The 22,165-nt window shown below is 41.1% G+C and overlaps 1 protein-coding gene across 1 annotated transcript in view; it reads right to left on the bottom strand.

Annotated features, from left to right (window-relative positions):
• LOC306974690 (uncharacterized protein) overlaps nt 1–22,165 on the bottom strand; it is a gene marked incomplete at its 3' end in the record, with an annotated part of 41,795 nt that overhangs the window by 1,992 nt on the left and 17,638 nt on the right. Inside the window, exon 3 of the mRNA XM_079572063.1 lies at nt 19,928–19,971. Within this exon, the coding sequence (XP_079428189.1) occupies nt 19,928–19,971 (44 nt within the window). The remainder of the gene's footprint in view (nt 1–19,927; nt 19,972–22,165) is intronic.

Below are 22,165 nucleotides of genomic sequence, written 5' to 3'. Positions count from 1 at the left end.
GAAAAATTTGACAAAAAATGGAGAAAAAAATGGACAAAAAAGTGAGAAAAATTTGATAAAAAAATAGAGAAAAATGGACGAAAAATGAGAAAGATTTGACGAAAATGTGACAAAAAATTGACATAAAATGTACAATAAAATGACAAAAATTCTACAAAAAAGTGAGAAAAATTTGACGAAAAATAGAGAAAAATGGACGAAAAAGTGACAAAAAAATGGACAAAAAAGTGATAAGAATTTGACAAAAAAAATTCGAATAATTTGACGAAAAAGGGACAAAAAAGTCACGAAAATTTGACAAAAATGCGACGACTGCCCAACAAAAAAAGTGAGGAAAAAGTTCAATTTAGTTTTGTAGATCTTAGCTTTCAAATGAGGCGTTACACTGGCCTACAGGATTTGGGTAAAGCTGAACTGGAGAAAATGCTCTCGGTTCAGGCGGGAGTTAAGAGGTTAAAGCGGCGGAGCTCACACTGGCAGCTGCTCCTCCTCCTGTTTGACGCTCTGCTCCTCCTCTTCCTCCTCTTTGATGCTCTGCTCCTCTTCCTCCTCCTGTTTGATTCTCAGCTCCTCTTCCTCCTGTTTGACCATCTGTTCCTCTTCCTCCTCTTTAATCTGTGGAGACTCTGGGGTTTCCCGCTCCAGATCAGGGCCAGGACTCAGGGACGACATCTGAACACCTGCAGGAGACAGAGAGAAAGACATTATTATGGGGAAAGAACTGCTGTGTGTGTTTCTAATGTCAGGTCAGATGCAGCTGCTCTGTGATGGTCTCAGGTCTGTGCTGGTCTCAGGTCTGTGCTGGTCTCAGGTCTGTGATGATGGTCTCAGGTCTGTTAGAGACGATTGTGGAGCAGAAGCTTCATGAAGTCCAAGAGCACAGACAGGTCCGGGATGAAGTTATTGAGAAGTATAAAGCTGGTTAGAAAAGGTTAGAAAAACAGCGATTTTTATTCTAATTTTCAATGGCTTTAAACCCCTTAACTCCCACCTGAACCGAGCACATTTTCTCCAGTTTGGCTTTACCCCAATCCAAAAGCTTCTGGAAAAAAGCTGTGAAAATGGCAACAAAACTGAGACGAAAACAATGATGGAAATGTGACAAAAAAGTGACGAAAAATTGATGAAAAAGTGGCAAAAATGTCACAAGAAATCGACAAAAAATTGACGAAAAAATGTGACAAAAATGTGACAAAATATGACAAAAATTTGATAAAAAATGACACAAAAAAATTGATATAAAAATTACCAAAAAAATGATACAAAAATGTGATAAAAATGTGACAAAAAAATGACAAAAAAGTGACAAAAATGAGTTGAATACCAAACAAAAAAATGATGGAAAAAAAAATGTGATGACGTGAGGAAAAAGATCCTCTCGGTTCAGGCGGGAGTTAAGAGGTTAAATCCTTTGTGGGTTTGTTGTTTGAAAACAGTAACTGGAAATGGAAATAATCGGCAAAAATCGCGGCCCAATATATAAAGCTACTGACAGAAAATGTAATTGTAATCTCTGCACTGATGATGTTTGTTTGTTATTGGAAACCCCATTCGCTTCCACCATAGTGGTCGAGAAACTTCTCCCATTAAAATGTTAGAATAAAACAAAACTTACAAAACATAAGGAATAAAAGTACAAATAAAATGTAATAAATGACTACAGTGCAATCACATATTAAACAGATTTTAATTTACAGAAACAACACGACCTCTGCTGCCACGACTTCAGTGACTTCTTAAATGAATTCAAACTGATGTTGTTGGTCGTGAGTTTCATTTCCTGTTTGAATGTTCGAACGCTGAAGCCGTCGTTCACAGAGAACTCACGTCTATGTTCAAACTTATTTCACTGATGCAACATGAAAGTGAAAAAGTATTTTTTAAACTTGCTTTTGAAAAAAGGTTCTTCCTTTACTGAAACGATATTTGTTAAAATGAGTTTTGTTTTGTGAACTTGTGCTGGTGGATGTGGTCGTGATTTGTGAGCACTGAAATAAATAAAGAATGGATTATGCTCCGTCCACACCAAACTCGTTTTGGCGCCTCCAAAGCGTAAGGTTTACATTTAAAATACATGGAGGACGCGCCTCCGGGGGGCGTCAAGATGTCCCGCAGCGCGTCACGCGCCTCCTCCGCGGCGCGTTTTGAGGTTTTTCGCGCTTGGCGAGCGTTTGACGCCTCCAGGGCGTCGAGCGCGGCCGACGCTCGAGTTGGGAAATGTTGCACTTTTTGGCGAAATTCGCGAGCGTCGACCAATCAGGAGCTTTCTCCCACAGTGACGTACGTTGTAGCTGAGCCACCGGGGCAGATTCTACGCCGGCCCCACAGATGTAAACAAGTCACAAGTCACGGACGTTTAGCTTCTTTGTGAACCGGAGCTACAGCCGCTCTAGGACTTTTTTTTTTTTAGAAAGACACATCAGTGCTTCTTTATCTAAACACCAGGATTAAAAGCGGCGGAAGTACCGTTGAAAGCGACTCTCGTGCGAGCGCAGCTCCTGGAGCAAATGGTGAAACTCGCCAAACTGAGAACGCCTTCGGACGATCTCATGAATCAAGACACGGCGCCGACGAGCCCGTAGACGACGTTGTCTGGCTTTATGAAGCAATAACAGCCAAGCCACTCTCTCTATGTCATCCATGTTGATAACTGATAACTGACAACGGCAACAGAGATGCTCCTCCCAACGCGCTCCACGACGACGCTCTTGACGCGCATCGAGAGCGTCTTGACGCTTGGTGACGAGCGTCTGACTTCAATAAGCACAGGCGTCCAACAACGGGCGTGACGCGCGTTTTTGACGCCCAAATCGAGTTTGGTGTCAACGCTCTCACGCCACAGATGAAGCGGAGGTGAAAACGTCGCTGATACTGGGTGGTTGTTTGAGAGGATTTATTGTCAGATTGTGATGAAATGTCATTTGATTCTCAGGATAATCTGAGGCAAAAGTCTGAAAAAGAAATGAATTGGTCTCGATGGATGTTTGTACAAACAGAGGTCGCCGAGTACACGTCAATAATCCATCGTAACTTTGTGTTTCAGTAAATAATCATAATCTAACCCTAACGTGATGCTGATGAGAACATGTTTTAGAAGCTCTTGTTCTGACTCATCTTTAGATTTAGCTAAAGCGTGACTTCGCTAACACATGTCATGACATTAAACATTTGATTAGCAATTTATTCTATGTTTAAAGCAAAGCAAATGACATTGATTCTAATGATAAAACTTACTCCGTTTACAAGACTGAAGCTGTAGTTCCGACAAGATGAAACATCCAACTGCACACCAGCTTTTAGGCAGGATTTACTGAGAAGAACTACATTCATCTGTTTAAAACCGCCGTTGTTTTCACCTCCACATCTGCGGCGCACTGAGATACCCGGATGCTGGAAGAGCCCCATAAATCCTCCCCGTCGTCCCTCTGGGGGTAATACAAGTGTTAATGGGATGATTGGAGGGTCTTTCATCGCCCCCTGGTGTCTCTGCCCGGAAAAGCACACGGTGTACCGACCCGGAGGCCCCAACACACACTAATTAAATCAACACGAAGAAGCTAACGGGCTAACGGGCAAAGCTAACTGCGGGCTAGCCCCACGTAAACAGTATTTACAGACACGTTTGAGTGAAAAAAAAATATCTTCATTGTGTAATCGGATGCTACTTTAAATATCATGATTTCCTACCGCTAAGCATCATGGGATTTGCAGTAGTATCAAACTAAAAGGTAAAATACTCTGGGGTTGTTGTTGTGCCTTAAGTAGCATCAAGCTAGCGCCCAAACTGTGACACCGCGTAATGTTGTTACTTCACTTTTCCTTTTTTCTTCTTCTCAAACGTCAACACTGACACTTAGGATTCTGTAAACTAGAAGTATATATATATAAATGAATGAAAAACAACGCTCTCGCAAGCTAACAGTGCCGTTAGCTCTGTTAGCTCCAGGTCAGGCTAACCCCGGGCTCGGTCTCACCGGTGTAGAGCCGTGTAGAGCCAGTGTAGAGCCCTGTAGAGCCAGTGTAGAGCCGTGTAGAGCCAGTGTAGAGCTGTGTAGAGCTGTGTCTCACCAGTGTAGAGCCGTGTCTCACCAGTGTAGAGCTCTCGGAGGATCTTCAGCGCTTTCCTTCCATCGTCTGTGGCTTCTCTCCTCACGAGGGAAAGGCTTTTCTCATCCAACACTTGAAGAAGCTCCGCATAAGCTTCTTTATTTCTCTCCTCGTTGTATTTCTCCTCTTCTTCTTCTTTGTCTGGCTCGTCCAAAATGGCGCCCTTTAGCCCAAGTTTCCGCAAGTGTCCCAAGAATGTCCTTTCCCACAGCTCGTACTTTGTTTCGTCCCCGTTAAAGAACAAATCCCTCCCCCGGTTTCCTCCGTCCATCTTTCGCCTGTAAAATACTGTAAAAGCTCGTATATTTAGCGGAGGAAAAACATCACAGTTCAGCGTGACTGTCCCAGAGGGCAGTGTTTCACTTCCGGTGTCGGACCTTTCAGTGTAAAAGAGGATGATGCGGAAAACATCTGACTGTGACTTACGAATGTGCCTCTGACAGATTCAGGACAGATGTGAATGAGAAATGATTATTGTTTAAACGTGGCTATAATTCTGAATGTTGAACATGTTGAAAAAGCAGATTTTCTTTTTTATCCATATGTTTGCAGCGTCATACCGACACCTCTGACGTAAACAAACCAAACCGTTGGAAATGAATTGAGCCAGTTCTGGTTAATTAAAAAGTACATGCCCCATAAACACAATGTTACGAGTGAGCGAGCGAGGGCACCGTGACGAATATAAAAATACATTATTATATATTAGGGCGGCTCGATTATTGAAAAAATAATAATCACGATTATTTTTGTCATAATTAAAATCATGATTATCCAAACGATTCTTTGTTGCCTTTAAATAAAAGTCTATCTTTATTTGATTTATTTATTAATCAAAACACTCTGATGATATTTTATGTTTTCTGGACAGTCATAAAAGTACAAATGATTTCAAGTTTGCCTCGATTAAAGAGAGGTCCCTGTTTCACACCTGCCCCCTGCTGGCCGGCCCTCACACCTGCCCCCTGCTGGCCGGCCCTCACACCTGCCCCCTGCTGGCCTCACACCTGCCCCCTGCTGGCCGGCCCTCACACCTGCCCCCTGCTGGCCGGCCCTCACACCTGCCCCCTGCTGGCCAGCCCTCACACCTGCGCAAGCACACTGAGCAGCGCGGCCTGATGACATCATCACACAGCGCTGTTTGTTTTTACGTCAGGCAAAAGCAGGAGCCGTGGCTCGTGAAAGCGAAGGGAAAATAATCCCAGCGCCGTGAAATAACGCAAGTCTGCTTTGAAAAAAAAAAAAAAGAAATTGAAAAAAAATTGGAAAAAAAAAGGTGAAAAAAATAATATTATTGATTTTTTTAGATTATGCTGGTTTTGTAATGGTTTACTGTTGTAATCGAAATCGTAATCGAATTTCGATTAATTGCACGGCCCTATTATATATTATTACTCAACATTCATTTCATAACGATGACGTAATATGACGCTGATGCCAAAAGAAGTCGGCACTTGGTTAAATATGGTTAAGTTATCTGTACTTTTAGAGATGAACAAACCTCCCCCGTCTCCCCCAAACCAACAAAGACATGGATGTTTTGTGAGGCTCTGTTTAAATAAACCAGGACTGACTCTTGAGTATAAAAGGCTGTATCATTTATAAAGACGATGAAGAGGGCTGGTCCCAGGACAGACCCCTGAGGAACACCATCACCTGACACGGCTCTTTCCATTTCATCGACAGATAAACGTGTGTGGAGTGAACAAGTCAGAAAAACAACTCCTAACAAGGACACACATGGTTTCCTCTTTATGCTTTTAATTCAGGCAAACAAACAAAAAACTAGATTTAAAGCCGCACCGCGTAGAATTTCATCCAATAAATACAATTGAAATACAAGCATTTATTTTATGACAGATATTTTCATCATTGAAAAACACCTCATAAATGTACAAACAAGCATTCGTGAGGCTCCGCCCTCCTCAGATACGACTGTAAACTTTACCGGGAGCTGGTTCGTCTCCAGCTCGTCTCCATGGAGACGTGACGAAAGGAAGTGGAATATGGGATTTAAACAGGTGAGTTTTTCATCCAAATCCATTCTTTTATCACACACGGCAAAAACAGCATTTTCTGTATCATTAGGAGCATGTTTTGTTTAGTCCAAAATGTTACGCAGTGTAGCTTTAAAGAGGTTAAATGTTACATTTGTTACATACAAACATCACTGAGACAGTGATGGACAGAACCGCCCTTTCTTAATAGATACATTCACATCATATCAACGCACATTTATAAGATGATTATTTTGCATTATGAATATTAAAACAGTATAATTGTAACTAATCATTAAACACATTTTATGTGACGCACATTAGTAAAGGAAGAACATAAAGCTGGAGCTCCTGCAGCTGTTCTCAGGGTCTGAAACTGCTGCTGCTTTGGATCAATGAAGTCGCCTCTCGAGTCTCGAGTCCAGGCTGAAACAAACCCGTTCATTTTTAGCATTATTGTTTTAAATGTTTTAAATATTTATAGATTCAGAGCTCGACGCCGGATCATCTGTGCGAACGAGCAACAAGTGCGCGGATGTTTTACAAGAGAGTAAACACTTAAAGTGTTTTATGAGTTCACACAGAGCTGTGGTTTAAAACTCTTTCATATTTGATGCTAAAGATAAATGTGATTTTTTACGTCCCGACTCGGACACGGCCGGTAGAAGTGGATGTGACTGTTTCACTTTAATGTTTTACATTTGCTAATTAATATTGTTTAAAAGTGCTTCTTTAGTCCCTGCACTGAGACGCTCTGAGTAAAGTAACACTTTACTTTAGTACAGTTTCACTGAAGTACAAGGCTTCAGCATCTGATGAAACGCTGGAAGGTTTTAGTCCTTGTGCTTTGAGCCTGCGCCCGTTAATACATGCTGTCACAAACTGAGCAGCTGTAAGGCTCTTGTCCTGTGTAAATTCTCATGTTTTTTAAGACACGCCTTTTCAACATAGGTTTTATTACAGACTGAGCAGCTGTAAGGCCTCTCTCCAGTGTGATATTTCATATGTACATTTAGTCTCTTCTCTTCAACAAAGGCTTTATCACAGACTGAGCAGCTGTAAGGCCTCTGTCCTGAGTGATATTTCATATGTAAAACTAAACTCCTTTCTTCAACAAAGGTTTTATTACAGACTGAGCAGCTGAAAGGCCTCTCTCCAGAGTGATACTTCATGTGTACAGTGAGTTTATCCTTTCTGTAAAACGTCTTGTCACACAGTGAGCAGCTGAAAGACCTCTCCCCCGAGTGCATCCTCATGTGTGCAGTCAGGTTACTCGGCTGTGTGAATGTTTTGCCACAGACTGAGCAGCTGTTCGGCCGCTCCCCCGTGTGGATCTTTAAATGTGTCGTGAGCTGATTCTTTTGCTTGTATGTTCTGTCACAAAACGAGCAGCTGAAAGGCCTCTCTCCTGTGTGAACTCGGATGTGATTTTCTAGAATGTATTTCCTCCCAAATGTCTTGTTACAAACTGAGCACTGGTGTTTCTTCTTGGCCGCCTCACCAGCGCCCCCTCCTGTGTGAGTCCTCATGTGTTCAGTTAGGTTTAGCTTTTTCACAAATGTTTCCTCACACACTGAACAGCTGTAAGGCCTCCCTCCTGTGTGGATTTTCATGTGTGCCGTTAGATTACTATTAAGGCAAAATGTCTTCCCACAGACGGAGCAGCTGAAAGGTCTCTCTCCTGTGTGAATAAGGATGTGTCTTTGTAAAACATCTTTACGTTCGAATGTCTTGTTACAAACTGAGCACCGGTGCCTCTTCGCGGCCGCCTCACCAGCGCCCCCTCCTGTGTGCGTCCTCATATGTGCAGTCAGCTCATTACGTTTAGCAAATGTTTCCTGACACAGTGAACAGCTGTAAGGCCTCTGTCTTGAGTGAATTTTCATATGTGCAGTGAGAGTGTTATTATAAGAGAATGTTTTCCCACAGACTGAGCAGCTGAAAGGTCTCTCTCCTGTGTGAACTCGAATGTGAGTTTGTAAGATGTATTTTGACCAAAATCTTTTTTTACAAACGGAGCACTGGTGCTTCTTCCCCTCGGCCCCTGAGTGGAGTCTCTCATGACTCCAGAGGTAGCTCTTTCGGGCAAATGTTTTCCCACAGACTGAGCAGCTGAAAGGCCTCTCTCCTGTGTGAACTCTCATATGATTCAGTAAAACGTATTTCGTCCCAAACCTCTTGTTACAAACTGGGCACTGGTGCTTCTTCCCCTCGGCTCCTGAGTGGAGTCTCTCGTGACTTAAGAGAGAACTCTTTTGGGCAAATGGTTTCCCACAGACTGAGCAGCTGAAAGGCCTCTCTCCTGTGTGAACTCTGATATGGCTTTGTAAGACTGATTTCATCCCAAATGTCTTGTTACAAACTGAGCACCGGTGCCTCTTCGCGGTCGCCTCACCAGCGCCCCCTCCTGTGTGAGTCCTCATATGTGCAGACAGATTACACTTATGGGAAAATGTTTTATTACAGACTGTGCAGCTGAAAGGCCTCTCTCCTGTGTGAACTCTGATGTGATTTTCTAAAACGTATTTCCTCCTAAATGTCTTGTTACAAACTGAGCACTGGTGTTTGTTCCCGGCCGCTTCACCAGCGCCCCCTCCTGTGTGTGTCCTCATGTGTTCAGTTAGATTTGGCTTTTTCACAAATGTTTCCTCACACACTGAGCAGCTGTAAGGCCTCCCTCTTGTGTGAACTTTCATGTGTGCCGTTAGATTACTATTTCGGGCAAATGTTCTCCCACAGACTGAGCAGCTGAAAGGTCTCTCTCCCGTGTGAACTTGGTGGTGATTCTGTAAAACCCGTTTCGTCCCAAATCTCTTGTTACAAACTGAGCACTGGTGCTTCTTCCCCTCAGGTCCTGACAGGTCCTCGTGGTTCACAGAGGCGCTGGGCTCCTGTGCAGACTGGTTTTTGGGGAACAGAGCTGTGCTTTTGGCAGTTGAACACCTGAATTGTTCCCAGTCGTCGTCATTGTCAGTGTCAGACTCTTCTCTCTTCACGGAGTCAGTGCTGGACTCTGGGACGGACCTGAAAATGATTAAAAACATAGATTTAAAAGTGTGATGTTGTGCAGGGTTCGTACAGATTTATCAGCCACATTTACATTAAGCATCTGTTTTTGGTTGGGATTTGTAGGAGGCGTTGAGAAAGACCAATGAGCCCTGAGACAAACACAGCTGCTACGTTGTTTTTTATCCTCCTCTGCGGGTTTCCTTCAGCTCACTGTATGTTTGAGTTTAGTTAAGTTTGCTCGTCTGACGTGTGAACTGCTCTGGTTCTGGGAGCGGCACAGACAGGGAGAATCCTATGTTTCATAAAATTAAATGAAATTATATTATATTTAATTCAATACATTATTTTAAGTTTTATTTTATTTTAAATATATATATCAAAGAGGGGGTGTTCTGCTTTTTTCAGTCCCATAGCACCAGTCTATATCACACTACAATGATGACAAACCTTCTGTTGGTCTGTAAATGCAGTAAATTAGAATAACTGCCTTGTATAAAATGTCTCTCTCAAAATGGCTGTAGTGAATGTCTTGAAATAGGCCTCTGTCTCTTTAAAGGAATAGGCCACCGTTTTTACATACAGAGATATGCTCTTACCTAACTTTAGCCGAGTTAATATATCCCCGTCTGGTCTTTGTCCGTGCGCTCACACATACGCAGCCTCTCCCACATGTCACATAGCTCCAAAAAAGCTCACGATAGAAGCTACCAAGCTCTTCCACGTGTTCCCTATTTAAATAAAGTTACGTGAAGTGTTTTCATGCGAAGTATATTTACACAGAAATGTAACGTGTCGATTTTATAAGCAAATAAAAAGGGGGACTATATTGTGAGGCGTAATGATACGAGGAGCACAGCGTCCGCGCAGTAACTCCTAAAGGTTATTGACGGAAGCGGGGAAGTCTTTAGGAGTTACTGCGCGGACGCTGTGCTCCTCGTATCATTACGCCTCACAATATAGTCCCCCTTTTTATTTGCTTATAAAATCGACATGTTTCATTTCTGTGTAAATATACTTCGCATGAAAACACTTCACGTAACTTTATTTAAATAGGGAACACGTGGAAGAGCTTGGTAGCTTCTATCGTGAGCTTTTTTGGAGCTATATGACATGTGGGAGAGGCTGCGTATGTGTGAGCGCACGGACAAAGACCAGACGGGGATATATTAACACGTCTAAAGTGAGGTAAGAACATATCTTAGTATGTAAAAACGGTGGCCTATTCCTTTAAGAACCTCTGAGCCTTTAGACACGCCCCCTCCACACGCTGTCTGTGGCATCAGTGGGGAGGGGGTTCTGCTGAGGAGCAGTGGTTGGTTACTCGGCTCGGAGGCGTCTCCAGGAGGTGGGGGCGTTCCTAGGAGGACTCAGGCAAACCTATCCCTAAAATGGCCGCCATCAGAGTTTTTACAGATGACTCAGAAATACGTGAATGTGCCAAGGCAACACTTCAGGCATGTTTTTAATGAGGGAATGACAGAATAACAGGATGGAAAGCTTGAAAAAGTCGATTTTGCATAATACCCCCCTTTAAATATATAAAAAAAAAAGAGTTCATCAGTGGCACAAAAACTCCATATATATATGCACATATACAGTGCCTCTCGTTAGTATTCATACACCTTGAACTTTTGCACATTTTGTCATGTTTACAACCCTAAACATGAAGATTTTATTTTGATTTTTTTACTGAACGTTCACACACAAGTAACAGACAACTGTGAAGTGAAAGTGAAATGATACATGATTCTGTTATTTTTCAGAAAATAGAAAAGTGAAAAGTGTGTGTGACAAAGCTTGAGTTGTTTTGTGAACAGCAGTTTTCAGGTCTTTCCACAGATTTTCAATAGGATTTAGGTCAGGACTTTGACTGGGCCATTCTAACACATTAATATGTTTTTATTGAACCATTCCATTGTAGATTTATCTTTGTGTTTCGGGTCATTGTCCTGCTGAAGGTGAATCTCCGCCCCAGCCTCAGTTCTCTTTCTGACTCCAGCAGGTTTTCCTCCAAAATGTCTCTATATTTGGCTCCATCCATCTTCAAAACTATTCTTACAGTCTCCCCAGTCCCCACTGAGGAAAAGCAGCCCCACAGCATGATGCTCCCCCCCGTATATCTGACACTGGGGATGGTGCACTCAGGACCATGAGCAGTGTTAGGTTTGCTCCATACATAACGTTTGTCTCATCTGACCAAAGCTCCTTCTTCCACATGGAGCTGTGTCCTCCATATGACTTCTACAAACTTCAAACAGGATTTCTTATGTTCTCCTTTCAATAATGGCTTTCTTCTTCCACTCGTCCATGAAGGCCAGATTTGTGTAGATACGACTTATAGTTGTCCCATGTACAGATTCCCCCAGCTCAGCCGCAGGACTTCAGCTCCTCCAGAGTTATCTTGGGGCACTTGGTTGTATTTCTGACCAGTGTCTCCTTGTTCAGTTTGTTAGTTTAGGTGGACGGCCGTGTCTTGGTAAGTCTGCAGTGGTGCTTTACTCTTTCCATTTCTGAACGATGGATTGAACAGTTGCTCTTGGAGATGTTTAAATCTTGGGAAATCTTTGTATAACTTAATGCTGCTTTAAACTTCTCCACAGCTTTATCCCTGACCTCTCTGGTGCTCCTGGACCTTCATGATGTTGTTTAGTGACCAACACACTCCGACCACAGCTCTGAGGGCCTAAAAGAACAGCTGAAATTATACTGAGAGTAGATTACACACAGGTGCCTCTATTTAACCGTTAGGCCAAGGTGTGAACATTCTGGAGTCATTAGGAATGTTTTAAAGGCAATTTAATGCACTCAGAAAATGCTGTATGATACTTATGCAAGCCCCACTTTTCACTTTTCTATTTTCTGAAAAATAACAGAATCATGTATCATTTTGCTTTCACTTCACAGTTGTCTGTTACTTGTGTGTGAACGTTCAGTAAAAAAATCTAAATTAAATCTTTATGTTTAGGGTTGTAAACATGACAAAATGTGCAAGTTCAAGGTGTATGAATACCTACGAGAGGCACTGTAAATACACACATACACATTTTCTATAATATTTTAGGATTTCTAAATAAGTTTGGTTATAAAATTGCACGACTTTTCCAGGATTTCCAGCCTGGGATTTGTTGTCAGTGAAACGTGAGTGTGATGTTTACACTGGCAGCTGCTCTTCCTCCTGTTTGACGCTCTGCTCCTCTTCCTCCTCTTTAATCTGTGGAATCTCTGGGGTTTCCTGGTTCAGATCAGGGCCAGGAGTCAGCGAGGGCGACTGGACGCCTGCAGGAGACAAAGGGAACTACATTATTATGGGGAAAAGACTCATGTGTCTCAGTCAGAAGGAAAAGGCAAAACTTCAAAGGTTCAGCTCGTTGGGTTTGCAGAGGAAGACTGAGTGGGAGCAGGAACATGGAGACGAGAACAAATACATTCAAAACATGGAGGAGGTGAGGATGTACTGGATGATGGCCGTGTAGAACTGCACCAGCGTCTCCGTCGGCAGCTTAAGTTTCCTGAGCTGCTGCAGGTGGAAGAACATCCTCTGCTGGGCCTTCGTAACCCCTTAACTCCCGCCTGAACCGAGCACATTTTCTCCAGTTTGGCTTTACCCCAATCCAAAAGCTTCTGGAAAAAAGGTGGGAAAATAGCAACAAACCTGAGACGAAAACAATGATGGAAATGTGACAAAAAAGTGAGAAACAATTGATGAAAAAGTGGCAAAAATGTCACAAGAAATTGACAAAAAATGACAAAAAAAATGATAAAAAATGGACAAAAAAAGTGACAAAAAATGACAAAAAAAATGATAAAAAATTGACGAAAAAAGTGACAAAAAATTGATAAAAATGGACGAAAAAATGACAAAAAATGACAAAAATGTGACAAAAAATGACCAAAAAATTGACAAAAAATGACAAAAAAATTATTAAAAAATGACGAAAAAATTACATAAAATGTGACAAAAAATGACAAAAAATTGACAAAAAAATTATCAGAAAATGTCAAAAAAATTAACTCAAAAATGACAAAAATTAGTTGAATACCCAAAAAAAAAATGATGGAAAAATAATCTGATGACGCGAGGAAAAAGATCCTCTCGGTTCAGGCGGGAGTTAAGAGGTTAAACATGTTAGAACTACATTTCCCATGATGCACCGCTGAGGACGGGAGAACTAAAGCAACATTGACAGTAAAACAATAAAAGCCAGTTCTCTAAGTGTCGGTCAGAAAAAGGCCTGAGGTCAATGACTCCACTCATTACCGTGATATTTGTGTTTCTTTAACTGCTAATGACGCATGGGCGGATCCGCTCAGAGAGAGGGGGCGGGGTTAAGGGGGGGGGTATTATGCAAAATTTTTCAAGCCTTCCATCCTGTTATTCTGTCATTCCCTCATTAAAAACATGGCTGAAGTGTTGCCTTGGCACATTCACGTATTTCTGAGTAATCTGTAAAAACTCTGATGGCGGCCATTTTAGGGATAGGTTTGCCTGAGTCCTCCTAGGAACGCCCCCACCTCCTGGAGACGCCTCCGAGCCGAGTAACCGACCACTGCTCCTCAGCAGAACCCCCTCCCCACTGATGCCACAGACAGCGTGTGGAGGGGGCGTGTCTAAAGGCTCAGAGGTTCTTAAAGAGACAGAGGCCTATTTCAAGACATTCACTACAGCCATTTTGAGAGAGACATTTTATACAAGGCAGTTATTCTAATTTACTGCATTTACAGACCAACAGAAGGTTTGTCATCATTGTAGTGAGATATAGACTGGTGCTATGGGACTGAAGAAAGCAGAACACCCCCTCTTTAAGTTGCAGTAATTAGTCGCACGTGTTTGCGCCTTCACCTTCTCACAGCTCGATAATTGTAAATCATCTTTTCAGAAAATTCAAACTGGAATTCCCCAAGGAACAATCCTGGGTCCCGCTCTCTTTAGTTTAGAGAGGCACCGATCCAGCTTTTTTGCTTCCAATACCGATACTGAGGGTTTGAGTATCTGCCGATATCCGATATTAACCGATACCAAGAGACTTTCCTGTTTCTTTTTGTTCCTGTTACGACCGTATTTTCACCCGTCCTGGAGCTCGGTCCAGACTCTCACAGTTTTAGTCGGTGAAAGTTGTGTTTTAAAGGAATAGGCCACCGTTTTTACATACTAAAATATGTTCTTACCTCACTTTAGACGTGTTAATATATCCCCGTCTGGTCTTTGTCCGTGCGCTCTGTCACGCAAACGGAGCACATACGCAGCCTCTCCCACATGTCACATAGCTCCAAAAAAGCTCACGATAGAAGCTACCAAGCTCTTCCACGTGTTCCCTATTTAAATAAAGTTACGTGAAGTGTTTTCATGCGAAGTATATTTACACAGAAATGTAACGTGTCGATTTTATAAGCAAATAAAAAGGGGGACTATATTGTGAGGCGTAATGATACGAGGAGCACAGCGTCCGCGCAGTAACTCCTAAAGGTTATTGACGGAAGTGAGCGGGGGAAGTCTTTAGGAGTTACTGCGCGGACGCTGTGCTCCTCGTATCATTACGCCTCACAATATAGTCCCCCTTTTTATTTGCTTATAAAATCGACACGTTACATTTCTGTGTAAATATACTTCGCATGAAAACACTTCACGTAACTTTATTTAAATAGGGAACACGTGGAAGAGCTTGGTAGCTTCTATCGTGAGCTTTTTTGGAGCTATGTGACATGTGGGAGAGGCTGCGTATGTGTGAGCGCACGGACAAAGACCAGACGGGGATATATTAACACGTCTAAAGTGAGGTAAGAACATATTTTAGTATGTAAAAACGGTGGCCTATTCCTTTAAAGCTGTGGAAGCCAAATGTAGTATTGGTTCAGTGTCAGATATCTGTACCCTAAGCCGATCCCCGATATCGTCTTGTTTCAGTATCGGCTCTGATATATCGGGGCATGTCCCGAAATCAACCTGCAAATGTTCTGACGACGCTGTGGGTCACGGATCGGGAAGAATCGTGCTGTGAAGAACTGACCCAGAGTTTAAACTAGAACTTATAATCCACGGAAATGCCTTTAAACCGTTGAAATTCTTAAACCTTTTCTGTCACTTTTTCCTAATTTTTCCTAATTTTTTCGTACATTTTCTTTCTTCAGTTTTTCTTAATTTTTTCGTCCTATTTTCATCACGTTTTCAGTTTTTTCATATTTTTTTTGTCACTTTTTCAGAATTTTTTCGTCCATATTTTGTCCTTTTTTCAATCACTTTTTCATAGTTTTTTTCATATTTTTTCGTCACTTTTTGGTAATTTTTTCATACATTTTTCATGCATTTTCTTGTCACTTTTTTTTTTTTTTAATTGTAGGTTTTTTTGTCCTTTTTTCATAATTTTTTCGTCCATATTTTGTCCTTTTTTCATCACGTTTTCATAGTTTTTTCATATTTTTTCGTCACTTTTTTGTAAATTTTTTGTCACTTTTTCAGAATTTTTTCATCATTTTCTCGTCATTTTTTTTTAAAATTAGTTTTTCATACTTTTTTTGGTAATTTTTCATCAGTTGAAAAAAAACGTCACTTTTTCAGAATTTTTGTCCTTTTTTTCAATCACTTTTTCATAGTTTTTTCATATTTTTTCGTCACTTTTTGGTAATTTTTTCATACTTTTTTCATACATTTTTCATGCATTTTCTTGTCACTTTTTTTTTTTAAATTGTATTTTTTTTTGGCCTTTTTTCATAATTTTTTCGTACATTTTCCATCATTTTTTTTCTTCAGTTTTTCTTAATTTTTCGTCCATATTTTGTCCTTTTTTCATCACGTTTTCATAGTTTTTTCATATTTTTTCGTCACTTTTTTGTACATTTTTTGTCACTTTTTCAGAATTTTGTTGTCATTTTTTTTTTAATTGTAGTTTTTCATACTTTTTTAGGTAATTTTTCATCAGTTAAAAAAAAAACGTCACCTTTTTCATAGTTTTTTCGTCACTTTTTTGTATTTTTTTCATAACTTTTTTGTCACTTTTTAAATAATTTTTTCATACATTTTCTCGTCACTTTTTTTTGCTTAATTGCAGTTTTTTTGTCCTTTTTTCATCATTTTTTCGTAAATTTTTCATCAGTTTAAAAAAAAAAAAATCGTCACTTTTTCAGAATTTTTTTGTCCATATTTTGTCCTTTTTTTCCATCACTTTCATATTTTTTTGCAATTTTTTCGTCACTTTTTTTGCAATTTTTTCAGCATTTTTTCCATACATTTTTTATAATTTTTTGTCACTTTTTCATTATTTTACCAGTGTAGAGCTGTGTAGAGCCATTGTAGAGCCGTGTAGAGCCCGTGTAGAGCTCTCGGAGGATCTTCAGCGCTTTCCTTCCATCGTCTGTGGCTTCTCTCCTCACGAGGGAAAGGCTTTTCTCATCCAACACTTGAAGAAGCTCCGCATAAGCTTCTTTATTTCTCTCCTCGTTGTATTTCTCCTCTTCTTCTTCTTCTTCGTCTGGCTCGTCCAAAATGGCGCCCTTTAGCCCAAGTTTCCGCAAGTGTCCCAAGAATGTCCTTTCCCACAGCTCGTACTTTGTTTCGTCCCCGTTAAAGAACAAACGGCTCCTCCGGTTTCCTCCGTCCATCTTTTTAAGGACGAGAAAACGGCGATAACTCTGCCTTCAGCGGAGGAGAAATCACACACGAGTTAAATGTCCCAGAAGGCAGTGCGCATGTTTAACTTCCGGTGTCAGACTTTTCAGTGTAAAAGATGGTGGAAAACAGCTGACTTGGACTTCTGAATGTGAGATTATTGTTTAACCTTTTAACTCCCGCCTGAACCGAGAGGATCTTTTTCCTCACGTCATCAGATTTTTTTTGTTGGGTATTCAACTCATTTTTGTCACATTTTTTTTTTTTTTTTTTGGGGTCATTTTTTGGTCTTTATTTTGTCATTTTTTGTCATATTTTTGTAATTTTTTTGTCAAATTTTTGTGACATTTTTGACACTTTTTCATCAATTTTTCGTCACTTTTTTGTCACATTTCCGTCATTGTTTTCGTCTCAGTTTTGTTGCTTTTTCCCAGAAGCTTTTGGATTGGGGTAAAGCCAAACTGGAGAAAATGTGCTCGGTTCAGGTGGGAGTTAAGGGGTTAAAGCTGCATTGTTGAACTTTTCATGCAAAGAACAAACAGCTGGATTATTTTAGGTATTTTTATTATAAAGAGAAGAAAACTTGCACTCGGAGACGGCCACGTGAGGAGCCAAACAGACACATTTTACTTTCACCATTTAGTGAAGCACTAAAGAGCTCATTTTCTCAGCGAAACAAGAGACTTCACAGACCCGGCCTCTGCTCGGACTTTCCAACACTTTTCATACACCAGTTTCGTGCTAGAGCTGGGTGACTTTCCTCCCAAAACATCTGCGATTTGTGTCTAAAAAACTCAATTCACCCCATTTAAAACAAAGTAACTGAACTGTAAATATATTTTAGAAACATATATGTGAGTTTTAGTAGAAGAAAATCAATGATTGTAGCAATAGAGTGCAAAATGTAAACAACAACAACAACGACGACCTTTGTAATAAAAGTTGGAAAAATGGGAAAGTTGATGCTGCGACGCTCTGAGATAAACAAGACACAAGTGTTTCCTAAACTTTGCAAACGGAGTGAAACAGCGCCCCCAATTAGCCGCTGGTGGCCAAAAAGTGTACTGCATCCATGTTAACCATTGAGAATGAATGGGAGAGAGTTTAATATAATAGATCCATGGAGAGAGTTAACTCCTAAAGACTTCCCCCGCTCACTTCCGTCAATAACCTTTAGGAGTTACTGCGCGGACGTTTTGCTCCTCGTATCATTACGCCTCACAATATAGTTCCCCTTTTTATCTGCTTATAAAATCGACATGTTACATTTCTGTGTAAATATACTTTGCATGAAAACACTTCACGTAACTTTATTTAAATAGGGAACATGTGGAAGAGCTTGGTAGCTTCTATCGTGAGCTTTTTTTGGAGCTATGTGACATGTGGGAGAGGCTGCGTATGTGTGAGCGCACGGACAAAGACCAGACGGGGATATATTAACTCGACTAAAGTGAGGTAAGAGCATATCTCAGTATGTAAAAACGGTGGCCTATTCCTTTAAATGTGCTCCTGTCAATCAACAGTGGTTGCGCATGAATCACTCGAGGGGGGGGGCCGAGGGGGGTGGGGGGGTTTGGTGCAGTGGCTTATGGGACGGCACATAGCTCCTAATCACCGGTTAGTTAGCATCAGGGTCACTATGCTAAAGTGGCTATGATAGTTAGCATCAGAGGTCCCTATGCTAAAGTGGCTATGATAGTTAGCATCAGAGATCCCTATGCTAAAGTGGCTATGATTGTTAGCATCAGAGGTCCCTATGCTAAAGTGGCTATGATAGTTAGCACCAGAGGTCCCTATGCTAAAGTGGCTATGATAGTTAGCATCAGAGGTCCCTATGCTAAAGTGGCTATGATAGTTAGCACCAGAGGTCCCTATGCTAAAGTGGCTATGATAGTTAGCATCGAGGCTCCTTTTCCTAACTCCTTCCTAACTGACAGACCAATTCAGAAGCTTCTTGTCATGGCGGACGCTGACGCACATCCGGTTTGGCGTAAGAGCTCTGACCAGTCTGCTCGTTCCGGACGCAGCCTTAGTGTTGACCAGGCGCACAAGTAGGTCACTCTCTGGTGGGCCAAATTTGGCTCGCGGGCCCCACTTTGGGCAACCCTGCTCTAAGCTAAAAATATTTTTTAAAAATCTATCTAATATGAATCGATTTGACCAACACGATTTTTAAATCAAATCGATTTTTTTCCCAGCCCTGTTTTGTGTTTGTATCTCCTCCTGTTTGTCCCACACACACAAATCCTTTATGGTCATGAACCTCCGTTATGTTTTAGTCTAGAGAAAAGTAGACCCGCCGGGCGTGGAGGGATACACACACAGTACACGGAGCTGCTGTGTGGCCACATTTATCTTCTGAAAGACAGATGTGAACAGCTGTAAAGATCAGTTACAGACGTCTCCGGTGTGAACTCAGACGTTCTTCTGTAAAACCTCCTCCTCGTGGACCGGTGACTCCTCCTCGTGGACCGGTGACTCCTCCTCGTGGACCGGTGACTCCTCCTCGTGGACCGGTGACTCCTCCTCGTGGACCGGTGACCAGGCGTGAGGTCGTCTCATGTGTTTGACTAAATTGTGCTTCAGTCTGAATCTTTTATTACACATTGAACAGCTGTAAGGTTGCTCTCCTGTGTGGATCGTCTCGTGTCTCTTGAAATTACCTATTTGTGAGAATAATTTATTACAGACTGAGCAGCTGTAAGGTTTCTCTCCGGTGTGGACTCGAGTGTGTATTTCTAAACGACATTTATCCGTGAATCTCCTTTTACAAACCGAGCACTGGTGCTTCTTCCCCTCAGCGCCAGAGTGGACTCTCTCATGATTCGAGAGCGAACTCTTCCGGGCAAATCTCCTGTTACAAACTGAGCACCGGTGCTTCTTCCCCTCGGCTCCTTCAGCTCCTGACAGGTCCTCCTCGTGGACGGAGGCGCTGGGCTCTGGGGCAGACTTGTATTTGGGGAACAGGCCGGTGCTTCTTACAGCTGGAGCGCCGGATGTTTCCCAGTCGTCGTCATCGTCAGTGTCAGACGAGTGCTCAGTTTGTCCCTCACTTTCTGAACTGTCCTCTCCCTGCGTTTCCTCTCGGTGCTCAGTTTGTCTGGACTCTTCTCTCTTCACACAGACTCTGGACTCTGGGACAGACCTGAGAAATGATTGAAAACATAGATGTAAAAGTGTAAAGTGAGTATTTGTCAGTGTAAAGTGATCCTACACTGGCAGCTGCTCCTCCTCCTGTTTGATGCTCTGCTCCTCTTCCTCCTCTTTAATCTGAAGAGTCTCTGGGATTTCCTGCTTCAGATCAGGACCAGGACTCAGCGAGGACATCTGGACACCTGCAGGAGACAAAGGGAAAAGAACTGTTTTACTGAGTCGTCCTCGGTCAGAAGGAAAAGGCGAACTCAGCGTTTAATGAGGAAGATGAAAAGGAACAGATGATGATCCTGACGGGCTCTCAGTGCATTAGTGAGTCTGTGTTTATCTGAAGCAGGAAGTCACAACAGAAATGTACATTAACAAACTTGTTGGTAAATTATTGCTGTACAGACTCTGGTAAAAAGACACAGGTGCTCGTCATATAATTAGAATCTCATGAAAAAGTGCATTTACTTCTGTAATTCAACTTAACCTCTTAACTCCCGCCTGAACCGAGAGGGTCTTTTTCCTCACGTCATCACATTTTTTTTCCATCATTTTTTTGTTGGGTATTCAACTCATTTTTGTAACTTTTTTGTCACTTTTTATCACATTTTTGTGAATGTTTAGTAATTTTTTTGTCAAATTTTTGTCATTTTTTCCGTCAATTTTTTGTCAAATTTGTGTCATTTTTTCGTCAATTTTTCGTAATTTTTTTGTCAATTTTTTATCACATTTTTGTCTTTTTTTGTCAAATCTTTGTCATTTTTTTGTCAATTTTTTTTCATTTTTTTGTCAATTTTTTTTCATTTTTTTGTCAATTTTTTTTCATTTTTTCGTCATTTTTTCGTCCATTTTTTATCAATTTTTTGTCTTTTTTTTATCTCATTTCTCGTCAATTTCTTGTCAATTTCTTGTGACATTTTTGCCACTTTTTCATACATTTTTCTCACTTTTTTGTCACATTTCCATCATTGTTTTCGTCTCAGTTTTGTTGCTATTTTCACAGCTTTTTTCCAGAAGCTTTTGGATTGGGGTAAAGCCAAACTAGAGAAAATGTGCTCAATTCAGGTGGGAGTTAAGGGGTTAAACTGTGAAACTAATATACGATATAAACTCAAGTCATTACAGGCAAAGTGACGAATATCAAGCCTTTATTTGTTTCCATTCTTATTATTATTGTAAAAATGTTTTATTTTGAAATGCCCTATAAACCATAATCAACAAAATCATAACAAAGACATTGGAGTGGAATGACTCTTTATCATACATTAGTTTCACAGTTTACGTTGAATAACAGAAGTGAACTTGAATGAATGTTTGTTTCATGTGTTGTGTATATTGTGGCCTGAGACACAGATGAACTTATTTACATGTGGACTTTAAGGACTCATGTCACCTTCTGTTGGTCTGTAAATGCAGTAAATTAGAATAACTGCCTTGTATAAAATGTCTCTCTCAAAATGGCTGTAGTGAATGTCTTGAAATAGGCCTCTGTCTCTTTAAGAACCTCTTAACTCCCGCCTGAACCGAGAGCATTTTCTCCAGTTCAGCTTTACTCAAATCCTGTAGGCCAGTGTAACGCCTCATTTGAAAGCTAAGATCTACAAAACTCATGTAAATGGATCTTTTTCCTCACGTCGTCAGATTTTCTTTCCATCATTTTTTGGGGGGTTTTCAACTAATTTTTGTAACTTTTTTGTAATTTTTTTGTCAAATAGTAACATTTTTGTCACTTTTTGTCACATGTTCATCATTTTTTCATCATTTTTCTGTCATTTTTTTGTCCATTTTTTGTCAGTTTTTTTGTCACATTTTTGTCATTTTTTCATCATTTTTTTTGTCAATTTTTTGTCCGTTTTTTTTGGTCACGTATTTGTCATTTTTTGTCACATCTTCATCATTGTTTTCGTCTCAGTTCTGTTGCTATATTCTCACCTTTTTTCCAGAAGCTTTTGGATTGGGGTAAAGCCAAACTGGAGGAAATGTGCTCGGTTCAGGTGGGAGTTTAGGGGTTAAGAACCTCTGAGCCTTTAGACACGCCCCCTCCACACGCTGTCTGTGGCATCAGTGGGGAGGGGGTTCTGCTGAGGAGCAGTGGTTGGTTACTCGGCTGGTGACGAAAGCTCGGGGGCGTCTCCAGGAGGTGGGGGCGTTCCTAGGAGGACTCAGGCAAACCTATCCCTAAAATGGCCGCCATCAGAGTTTTTACAGATGACTCAGAAATACGTGAATGTGCCAAGGCAACACTTCAGGCATGTTTTTAATGAGGGAGTGACAGAATAACATGATGGAAAGCTGGAAAAGTCCATTTTGC

This window comes from Gobius niger (assembly GCF_951799975.1).
Source record: "Gobius niger genome assembly, chromosome: 15".
In the NCBI taxonomy this organism is placed as follows: domain Eukaryota; kingdom Metazoa; phylum Chordata; class Actinopteri; order Gobiiformes; family Gobiidae; genus Gobius; species Gobius niger.
Note: the sequence above shows the minus strand (reverse complement) of the source record. Positions and strands in the feature narration are given on the sequence as shown.